Raw genomic sequence first — 12,061 nt, 5'->3', positions numbered from 1 at the left:
GACAAATCAAAAAACTGCTTAGAAGCATCTAACCAGTCTGTATGTGATCATACCTTGTGTTGGCTATTCGTTCCTTCCATTCTTCTGAAAGGAAATCTCCCCTTTCCAGCTGCCACACAATACCAAGAGACCAAACAACATCAGCATGCACAGATTTCATCCCTTCAGTCACAATAATGAGAACACACACTTACCGTGTACTCGCCATGTTTTTTGCCATACCACTTCATCCATCTCTTAAACTCCCTGTCCATTGACTGTAAACACATTCAAACATAAATATTAGTGTGAAACGTACACTTTGAGGCAGATTCGAGAAAGTGTATAAGAAGTGTTTAATGTCAGCTTCCTGTTGGTACCTCTGCATAGGTTGCTGGAATGTCTGCTTTCTCCACGCCGTAGTAGTGTTTACAGTTGGTGGCAGCAGCGACTTGCAGGACTACCTGACCGACTCCTGCAAATCAAGCAGAGACGACACAGCTTGTCACACATAATTACTATTTTAACGATGTCCTCACTACCTTTATGGGCTTTGAATGTGGTTGCTGTTTATGCAGGGCCAGAAAGCTCTCAGATTTCATCAAAAATATCTTAATTTGCGTTCTGAAGATGAACAAGGGTTTCGAACGACATGAGGGTGAGCAATTAATGACAGAATTGGGTGAACTATCCCTTTAAGTCTTAAACTGCTAATCAAGACTTGTTTAGACCAATTGTGGCAATGGTTTTCGATAGCGGGCGTTACTGACCGCTGCCCAGATCCACGAAGGTGTCGTCTTCCATCATCTCCATCTCATCGATGATCTGAGCCACCAAGTCAAAGGAGGTCTCTCCGTACACCTCTGGAGAGAACGGCTCGTAGTTGTTGAGTTTCTCTGGGTCGGTGACGGAGTGGTTGTAGACCTGCTGCAGGATGTGACGCAGCAGGTCTTTGGAAGGCCGCTTGTTGAGTTTCATGGGTTGGGTGGTCCCTTTCCACTGCAACACATGAACACAGAGTTTTACACGATAATAAATTTTAAAATCATCTGTCGTTGGCAGGAAAAACAACATACCAGTTGGTGAATGCTGTCGATGGCTCTGTTGTACTTGTCACACAGTCTCTGCATACTTTCAAAGCTTAAAGAAAACAAACATAAATGAATATCTATAAAACCTATTAGCATCTCATAATAAACCATGTGGCTGTCCTCGGATACAAGAAAAGCAATATATTCCAGTTGATATATCCTATTTTTAATGCGTATAATAAAATCAATGATTCATCACACTTCCATTAAATATTTATTATATTTAAAATCAAGTTGAAACAATTTAGAATTATTTCATTTATAATATTTTGTCAATTTTTACAAAATTAGTAAGTGCAAATAAATAAATGACTCATGATAAATGTATTAAATACTACGTAATATAATAATTTAATTTGTAATATTCTGTGAAGTTTATTTCATAATATTAACTTTCATGAAACTAGTAATGAAAGTACAACTTATAAATTGATGCATGATATTTTTATTTAAAGTAGAAACCAGCTCGAGTTTGTTACAGTGTTATCTTAGTATTATTTATGTATTATTATGGTATTTATTAATACTCTGAACTTGCTTTTATTTGTATATTTTCAGTTTTCATTTTAGCAATTTTGTTATGTGCATTTGTAATTTTTGTTAGTCTTTCTTTCAAAAAAATGAGTAGTATGTTAGCATTATTTTGGTATAATTTATATACTATTGTAGAAAGTTTATTATTTGTGTGTTTATTTTTCTGTTTATTTTAGTTTATGCACATTTGTATTTTTTATTATTATTAATATTTCTATTTAGTTTTAATTTATTTCAGTGCTCATAATTACCTTATTCTAGCTAGTTGTAACATTTGTAATTTTTGTTTATTAATTCAAATTTTTCATTCTTGTATATTTTAAGTTTTCATATTAATTTTACTGTTAGTAATTTTGTTACGTGATTTTTGTTAATTTTTTTTTTTAAAAATTGAATAGTATGTTAGTGTTATTTTGGTATAATTTATATACTACAGCAGTATTTTTTTTTTAATATTGTCATTTTCATTCAGCTTTTGTGTTTATTTATCCAGTTTTTATTTGTATTTTAGTTTACATCATTTTGATATGTGCTTGTTTTCATTAATATTTTTTGTATTTTCTATTGTTATTATTATTAAATATTTCTATGACTTTTAATTTATTTTAATTTCAGTAATTTTAGTATAGAATTAATTTAGTATAGAATATAGAATTTTATATATATAAAAAAAGATGATACTTCTGTTAAATATTACACATTTAAAATTAAGAGCGTAATTACAAATATTTAACTTGTAATATTCTGCAAAGCTTGTCATTTCACACCACTTTTTACAAAACTTCAAAACTAGTATCCAAACGTACAAATAATAAATTATCAATCATAATTCTATTATTATATTATGATTCAAATAATTATCATCAATAATTATTATATTAATAAACCAGTAATTGTTATATTAATAAATTAAATATTTAATTTGTAATATTGTGAAGTTTTTTTCTTCACAAAACTAGTTTTGCATTACATTGTTTTATTAGCATGTACAAATGCTACTTTTAATAATAATAATAATAATAATAATAATAATAATAATAAATACATTTATAGTCAATTAAATAAAAATAATTACTACTACTACTACTAATAATAATAATATTCATTAAACACTTAAATATTATGATTTTTTTGTTTTTATTAATTCACTTTTATTAGCATGTACAAGTGCCACTTTTTTAATAATAATAATAATAATAATAATAATAATAATAATACACACATGTAATTACAAAATTAAAAATCTTTAAAAACAATTAGTAAAAAAAATACACTGTTTTATTATTACTTTTGTTTATTATTTCATTGTTTTACTAGCATGTTCAAAAACCACTTAATAATAATAATACATTTACATTTAATTAAATTAATAATATTAGTCATTAATCATTAAAAATATTATTATTAAATAATACTAATTATTATTATTATTATTATTATTATTGTTATTATTATTATTTATTTATGTTTAATTTTAATTTTCCAATGATACCTAATTGACCCAATCTTATGACACCAGTTAGTGTCAATGTCCTCACCTCTTGGTGTCGTAGTCGATAAGAACGTAGTTCTCCATGGCCAGCTTGAGATCTGGAATCTCTTCACACACCCACCTGGACAAAGAGTAGAGACATGTTTTAATTATGCACATAAAAGTGACAGAGCAGTCAAACATAACAGCAAAATCAAACCAAATGACCTGTCGCAGACTTACCGAATGGTATCGATGATTTCATGTGCAGCATCATGATGTTTATCCTGTGGAGAAGGAAAGAAGTCCAAAATTAATGGTTTACTCACTGGACTACTCATTGGGTGTGCGACGTACAGTTATCCATCTACAAGATACAAGTTTCTACAACTACAACAGAAACTTGACCTTTCCGGTTTGTGACGGGTCACGGATCACAACTGTAGCACATTCCTTCACACACAGCAGCCTGTGTGATTTCAAGTAGGTCAACAAGTTCATCGGACACACGGCCCGGATAAGTACATTATGTCACCATAAGCCCTCACTGATCCTGTACGTTACAGTATACGAAAGCACAGCATAATCTACAGTGTTTAAGCATAAAAGTAAAGCGTTCAAAAGAAAACAGGCCCCATTTACAAAACACAAGTTTTTTTAGTTAGTTGCAACTTCTCATTTTTTATTTAAATTTAAGCTTACGTTTATCTCATATTTGTATATGCATGTTATATCAATATTGGTATGTTAAACAATAACACGGATTTATTCTTTCACACATATGTATTTCTTTTTAACCAATTACTATGTTAGTGTTATTTTGGTATAATTTATATTTTATTATAGCATTTATTAATACTTCATTATTTTTATTTTTTATTTCATTTACATTTTTATTTGATTATTTTTTAAATATTTCTATTTATTTTAATTTATTTTCATATCAGTGTTTTAGTACTTCAACTTATTTCAGTTAGTTGCAACATTTGTAAAAAGTGTTTTTTTTTTGTTGTTTTTTTTTAAGTTCAGGTTTAGTCTTATTTTATTTCAATAGGCTTTAAATTTCAGCTTCAGTTATTATAATTACAATTTTAGCAATTCAATGAAATTATTCTGTTTAATTAAATTACCAAAATTAGAATGTTAAATGTTTTAGTTATAATTTTAGAAATTCAATAAAATTATTTGAGTTAGCTGCAACTTCTAATTTTTCTTCAAGCTTAAGCTTATGTTTTTCATCTCATATTTGTATATTAATATATCAAAATTGGTATGTTAAACACAAACAATGACTAACTTCTTCAATTTGTATGTTATTATTATTATTATTATTATTATCATTATTATTATTATTAAGCAAAATGTATACTATTGTAGAATTTATTAATACTTCTAATCAACTATTGTAGTCATTTTGTTTTGTGCTTTTGTCATTTATTTTAAAATATTTTCTATCTTTTAATATTTCTATTTATTTTAATTATTTTTTATTTCAGTTTTAGTAATTTTTGTAAACATTTGTCATTTTTAAGTTGTTGTTTTTTTTTGGTTCAAGTTTTTCAGTCTTATTTTATTTCAGTATCCAAAATTGGAATGTTAAAAATAAGCCCTTTTTTTTAGGTTTTTTTTTAGGTTTTTTTTTTTTTTTTTTTTTTTTTAAATTTCAGCTTTATATAAAATAATTTAATAATTCAATAAAATTATTACAGTTAGTTGCAACTTTTCTAATTTTTTGTTCAAGTTAAAGCTTACGTTTTAAATCTCATATCTGTATATTAACAAAAATTGGTATATTAAACAAACAATAATTCACTTTTGCATAAATTTGGTTTAATTTACATTTACATCTACTGTAGAATTTATTAATACTTCTAATCAGCTTTTGTAATTATTTTTCCAGTTTTAATTTTAATTGTAGTTATTTTGTGTGCTTTTGTATTATTTTAGTATTCTCTATTATTATTACTATGAACATTTCTATTTTGTTTTCATTTATTTTAATTTCAGTGTTAGTACTTTAACTTATTTGTAAGTTGCAACATTTGTAACTTAAGGGTTTTTTTTTTTTTTTTAAGTTGTAGTTTTTTATTCTTATATTTATTTAAATTGCCAAAATTGGAATGTTCATAAAGCATATTTATTTATTTTCAATAAATAAGCTTCTCAGCTTTTATAATTCTAGCAATTCAATAAATTACTTCCAATTTAAAATTTAAATTACAATTTAAATTTTTTGTTCAAGTTTAAACTTACGTTTTTCATCGCATATTTGTATATTATTTTAATTCAGCTTTATTTTAATTGCCAAAACTTTCATAAATTCTATTCTTATTTTAATTTTAGTAACTAATTTCAGTTAGTAGCAACCTTTCCAATTTGTGTCTCATATTTATGTTTTCCTTCAATTATCAAAACCGTTGCTTTAACCATAAACAAGGCCCAAAAGCCATCACACATGACTGTGCTGCACTTAAAAACGCATAACTCCGGCTCTTTAAGAACTTCTAAGGTCAATAGGAATAATGAGCAAGCCTAATTAACCCTGGACAGCATCTAACATGTGGATGCGACCCCATCGAACTCGCTCCATCCTGCCTCTGGAGCTCTGCTGCTGCCTGACCCAGTGACCCACTTTCCGTCAACAGCGTCCTGAGAAGCCCTCTGCCTGCCTGAGTGTGCCGCTGCTGGGCTCCTGTGCCTCGCTAAGCTCCTCCTAGCAGTTTTCCCGCTCAGCTGCACGTACGGCGGGTCTCGTGCTCTTCCGCCCACCCCTGCAGCTCCGAGGCGGCGTCACGGCACTGAGAAATAATGCAGCCATAGTCTGAGGCGAACAAGGGTGCTTATTTAAAGCAGGGGATGCGGCGTTATTGCAATATCGCATTAAATGCAAACGCTAAGACAGATGGGAGAGTGTGTACGTGCACAAGCAGACACTTCAGCACATCGTGAGGGTGGGGGGGGTATGTTCCGGCGCACAGCAACACCAGCGCCACGGCTAAAAATATCCAAAGGAAAGGAGGGAGGATGACAGGGAGCAAAAAATAAAGCACGACAGCCCTCGGTCACGAGCAGGCTTGACTCACGAGAACAAAAACGGACACTTTGCTCACCTCCCGCACCCTTGACGTGACTCGCGCAGGGAGGTGGGAAAAAAAACTCCTCGTTTTGGCTGAGGCGGGAAAACGCCACACCTTCGTGTATTAACGAGTTTAACCGGGTTGTAACGTTGGATTTGAATTGATCATGCTCTGAATCATTCTGTAGCCAAGTTACGGAACAGACGCTTTCATGTGGAAGCAATTACAGGCCGTCTAGGTTTCCAGATACGGGATGTAAATGTGGCCGGATACGTAGGTTACAGCAGCGTAGGGGAGAAAGAAAACAGTGAAGCTCAGTGTTCAATAAAAACCCTCGCCTTCCTCCCACCCCAGGTGAGTGGGATGCTTTTGTTCGGAGCACAATGTGAAGCCGTGAGGCAAAATGGCACGCTAGTGGACGAAGAGCCGGCAACAGCCAATACGACAGCGGGAGAGGAAAAATCACTCGGTTGAGTGTGTGAAAAACAAGATTTGAGTGAATGGAGGGCATTTTGGCCTTTGTAAAACACACCGTAACCTCAAAGAAGAGGGAGAGGAAAACCGAGCACTTCACTTTCTCACCCATTGCCATTTTTTCCACATCTTAAAGGGTTAATGTGTTCAAGGAATTAGTATTTTCTAATCATTTATTCACTAGCATGATGTTTCTAAACTGTGACTTTATTTATTTTGAGGAGCACAAAAGGAGACGTTTCGTAGAATGTGCACGCTGCTCTTTTCCATACAATGGGCCTCATTCATCATTTTTGTGTAAATCGTTCACAAAGCCGTTCTGATGTAAACTAGGTGGTCCAAAGGATTGTACACCTGCTCCATACCACGTGTGAATTGTGCGCAAAACGTTCTGTGTTCTTTTTGCCAAACTGACGAGACAGAATTTTGACGCACTGCCATAATAATTACAAGTTCATTTGCCCTTGCCCTCTTTTTTGATTTTTTCTTTGCAGCTGAGTTGATAACTGTAAAACACCACGCTTGTCACTGTCATTATTTATAAATACAGACCAACCATCCTACTTGTTCTTTTCATTTACTAAAAAAAAAAAAACCCTGTCTCATAAGAGTCATTCATTTTTGTGAATCAGGCTACACTAGCTGCACTAATAAGAATCAGCTAATAATCCTTTGATTCAGTAATCAGACTACACTGGTCGTGCTGAATATATTTTGAACTGGCACAAAGAAACGGTTCATAACAGTCATTTGTTTGGGAATCAGGCTGTTCGTGCTGTATATTTTTGATTCACCAAAAAGAGTCACCTCACAAGAATCCAAAAGTTTTGGAAATGAGGCTACACTGGTCGTGCTGTATAATTGTTTATTCACTAAAAAGAATCAGATCATAAGAGTCATTTGTTTAGGAATCAGTCTACACTGGTCGTGCTGAATATTTTTGAATTAGAAGAAATGACTCATAAAAATCATTTGTTTTGGGAATCAGGCTACACTGATAATAATGTATATCTATGATTCTCCAAGAAGAATCAGTTCATAAGAGTCATCCGTTTAGAAATCAGGCTGTTCACACTGTATATTTTTGATGCACTAAAAAGAATCAGTTCACAAGAATCATTTGTTTCGGGAATAAGGCTACACTGGCCATTCTGTATACTAATGAGTCACTAAAAAGAATCAGTTCATAAGAGTCATTTGTTTGGGAATCAGAATATACTGAATCAGTTCATAAGAGTCATTTGTTTGGGAATCAGAATATACTGGTCGTGCTGAATATATTTGAATTAGAAGAAAGAAACTGCTTGTAAGAACCATTTGTTTTGGGAATCAGGCTACACTGGTAATAATGTACATCTATTACTCTACACTGGTAATAATGTACATCTATTACTCTCTAAGAAGAATCAGTTCATAAGAGTCATTTGTTTGGGAATCAGACTGTTCTTGCTGTATATTTTTGATTCACTAAAAAGAATCAGTTCACAAGAATCATTTGTTTCGGGAATAAGGCTACACTAGCCATTCTGTATACTAATGAGTTACTAAAAAGAATCAGTTCATAAGAGTCATCTGTTTCGGGAATAAGGCTACACTGGCATTTCTGTACATTTATGATTCACTAAAAAGAATCAGCTCATAAGAGTCATTTGGGAATCAGGGTACACTGGTCACACTGTAAATTTATGATTCACTATTAAGAATTGGCTCATAAGAGGCATTTGTTTTAGTAATCGGACTACACTGGTCATGCTGAATATGTTTGAATTAGCAATAGTGATCGACCGATATTGATTTTTTATTACCGATACCAATTATTTGCATAATTATGTGCCCGATAACCGTTATGCAGAACCGATATTTATTTACTGTTATAAAGTAAATCAGTGTAAACAGAGTAAATTAAGTCCATACTTCACTTTGGTTTTTCCTCCTTTAAGTCATCCTAAAAAGTGTTGAAAATTAGCATATAACAAACAAATATAACAAACAAAGCATCATTGTATTTATCAATTGGCATGTTATATCAGAATTACTAATATTGTTTTCGTCGTTCTATTCTGAAATGCCTGCCGACAGCAGAGTTTATCTATGCATTTACATAGAAGTATACTCAAACTGTGATCGCTGGCAAAGATAATACATAATTTCTATAGGGTTGTACATATTTATAAGTGTATTAGAAAAAAAAAATGGTTATATAGTACATGTTAATATAATTGAGGGTGTTTTAAACAAGTGAATCTTGTTAAAAGTTGCATGCGGTGGCCGTCAGAGCATCAACCCGGTGAGTGAACTTAAAGCCCTGCATTTCACCCCGAGCCCGATGGGCCCCGACTTTTTTACGTCCCTAGGGCCGGGCTTCGGGCCAATATTCACGTCATAGCTCAGATGTGGGCCGGGCTTCGGGTCTGTTTTATGCTTCTTATTTTTATACTTTTGACATCCACAATTTATGGTGATGAAAAAATTCCGCGCTGGCGAAAACAACACAAAACTTCACTTTCGCTTTCGCGACCGGCTCGGAAGGCGTTTAGCATCTCCATCAGCAGCATCAGTGAGCGCGCCTTCAATGCAGCGGGAAGAGATTCGCGTTCAAGTGCACGCAATAGGCTAAAGCTTGCTGCAAAGCAAAAGTAATTAACATGAATGTGTCGAGGGGAAAATAGTAAGGAGATTTTTTAGATTTATTAATAAACTAGTGTTTATTTTAAAAAGCACCATTACAGATTACATAATGAAAGCGTTTTTGTCTCCGATTTGATTTTGTTAAGTAATAATTTTGAGCTTTCTATAGGTATATTTATCATGTCTGTGCGGTTTGCATTCACTGAGTTTCGGTTTATTTTTGTGAAGCGCTCCTGTTGAGAACAGAAAGCGCATAATGATTGTTTTATAAAAGCACCGTTTGCAACGTTTTGTTGATATTGTGAGTACACACAAATAAAAGTAGACCCTTTACAGTTCCGAATGATGCATTACTCTACCTTTATGAGCAAAATTGACGAAATAATCAAATTGTTTCCACTGAAAGAAATGTGATTAGTGATAGCACTGGCGCCTCCGTGTCCTGTAAGCAGCTTTAGCTTCCTCTCTTTGCACAAACCACGTATTTTAATAATATGTGCCTAATAGCACACGTTTATCTAAGTTTACCACTGAAACTAACATTGCTTTATTCTTTAACTCTTTTAGGCCTATATCTATAGATTTTATTTAAGGCAAGGATTATTAAGTGAGTGAGTTCGAGCTATTTCTCATGACGGTTTAAGCTTATATGTGACTTCATAAGACTATAATGAACATACAACAGAGAGAATTAAATTCAGCGCTTTCATTTCTAACATGTGCTCATTCATGGCAGTATATTATTTAATTCAGGTAAAGTTATGTTTATTGGGACAGAACTTGAATTAATTTACGTGACTGTAAGTTCGTCTCTATTTCTTAGAGCCAAGCTGCATAAACTAGTTACATATCAGGCATTTATGTATCACATCCAATATGAGCATTAATGGCTGTTATATTAAATAAAGTTGACTAATTACAGCAAAGCAAGAAAGTAGGCTATGCTTTACCTTTGCACGCCCTTGTTGTCGGGTCTCCCCTCAGGTGCGCTACATGCGCGCAATTCTCAAAACAACCACAAGATGGCGACGTTTATTAGTGAACCCGATATTACAAAACCGATAATGGTAAAATGCTTAAATATCGGGAAAAATATCAGTAAATCGTTATATCGGTCGATCTCTAATTAGCAACAAAACAAACAGCTCATAAGAATCATTTGTTTAGGGAAATCAGGCTACACTGGTTAATTTGTAGATTTATGATTCCATAAAAAAAAAAAAAAAAAAAAAAGAATCAGCTTAGAATCATTTGTTTGGGAATTAGGCTACACTAATCATTCTGCATATTTATGAATCACTAAAAAAAAAAGAAGAAAAAAAAAGTCTAAGTCAGAAAAGTAATTTGTTCATGAGTCAGGCTACACTAGTCACACTGTACATGTTTCATTCACTAAAAAATCTGCTCATATGAGTCATTCATTTTGTGAATCAGGCTACAATGTTTGCACTGTATATTTTTGATTCACTAATAAGAATCAGCTCATAAGAGTCATTTGTTTCAGTATTCAGACTACGCTGATCATGCTGAATATGCCTGAATCAGCAAAAAGAAACAGCTCATTTGTTTGGGCAATCAGGCTACGCTGGTCATTCTGTATATTTATGAGTCACTTAAAAGAAACAGTTCATAAAGTCATCTGTTCATGAGTCAGGCTACACTAGTCACATTGTGTGTTCTTCATTCACTAAAAACCCTGCTCAGATGATTCATTCATTTTGTGAATCAGACAACACCGTTTGTGCTGTGTATTTTTGACTCACTTAGGAATCGGCTCATAAGAGTCATTTGTTTAGGAATCAAACTACACTAGACGTGTTGAATATGTTTGAATTAGCCACACAATAACGGCTTGTAACAATCCATTGTTTTTTAGGAATCAGACGACACTAGTCATGCTGTATATTTATGATTCACTAAGAAGAATCAGCTCATAAGAGTCAATTGTTTGGGAATCAGGCTACACTAGTCGTTCTACATATTTATGATTCACAAAAAAAAAAAAAAAAATCTAAGTGTCAAAAGTCATTTGTTCATGAGTCAGGCTACACTAGTCACATTCTGTGTTTTTCATTCACTAAAAAAACCCCCTGCTCAGATGATTCATTCATTTTGTGAATCAGAGTATCAGACTATCATCTCTTTTTGTGATCCTCAGAAGAAAGCTAGTTATATGGGCTTGGAACAACATGAAGGTGACCAAATGAACTTTTCCTTTAAGGGAAGTCTAAATCACCAGTGCATGTGGATAACCGCCGCCCAGACTCCCTAATTAACAAAATCCGCCCCTCCCTAAACAAAAATTTGCAAGGCACGTCTAAAGCTCGCCAAACGCAGGCTCTCTGTAATTCTGTTTACCCAACAGCAGGTCAGAAATATGGCTCTCAGTAGGTGGGGCATCCAGCCCTTATCAGCCAAAGTCAAAGACGGAAGTCATCTGAGGCCAAGCGAGACAGTAAAACGGCTGAGGTCACGACTACTACACTACAAGCTGAATGACAAATGAAAGAGCCTGGAGTTTTCAGTGATGCAGCAGCTCTGAAAATAACCCCACGCTTCTGAGAAACCCACATTCTCGGTTTGTGTGAAAAGAGGATGAATCGTAGTACATTAAACGTCGGGAGGGACAAATGAGACAGCCGTTTCTGTGGAAACCACAGGCTTTGATCTGCACCCCCCTTATTTCCGTCTATGACCGAAACAGCGCTGGCAACCGTCGTGGCGTGAGAAATGCAACTTTCAGATGATGCGAGGACTTTCCGAACACGTTGTCGTAATAAAATATTGAACATGAAGATGTTTCTCAT

The 12,061-nt window shown here is 33.5% G+C and overlaps 1 protein-coding gene across 4 annotated transcripts in view; it reads right to left on the bottom strand.

Annotated features, from left to right (window-relative positions):
* The window catches only part of dot1l (DOT1-like histone H3K79 methyltransferase), a 40,354-nt gene that overhangs the window by 24,233 nt on the left and 4,060 nt on the right, over positions 1–12,061 (bottom strand). For 2 of the 4 annotated variants that reach the window (XR_007825281.1, XM_051094616.1), the window contains exons 1-8: positions 3,484–4,667; positions 3,319–3,362; positions 3,143–3,217; positions 1,056–1,119; positions 750–978; positions 360–454; positions 195–257; positions 54–109 (exon numbers count right to left, since the gene is read on the bottom strand). Coding sequence is in view for 3 of the 4 variants with exons in the window: in XM_051094616.1 (XP_050950573.1) it covers positions 54–109; positions 195–257; positions 360–454; positions 750–978; positions 1,056–1,119; positions 3,143–3,217; positions 3,319–3,362; positions 3,484–3,576 (719 nt within the window). In the remaining variant the exon portion in view is untranslated. Of the gene's footprint in view, positions 1–53; positions 110–194; positions 258–359; positions 455–749; positions 979–1,055; positions 1,120–3,142; positions 3,218–3,318; positions 3,363–3,483; positions 4,668–12,061 lie in introns of those variants that run through there. The other 2 variants (XM_051094619.1, XM_051094618.1) reach the window with 2 other exon arrangements.

Source organism: Labeo rohita, chromosome 22 (assembly GCF_022985175.1).
Source record: "Labeo rohita strain BAU-BD-2019 chromosome 22, IGBB_LRoh.1.0, whole genome shotgun sequence".
In the NCBI taxonomy this organism is placed as follows: Eukaryota; Metazoa; Chordata; class Actinopteri; order Cypriniformes; family Cyprinidae; genus Labeo; species Labeo rohita.
Note: the sequence above shows the minus strand (reverse complement) of the source record. Positions and strands in the feature narration are given on the sequence as shown.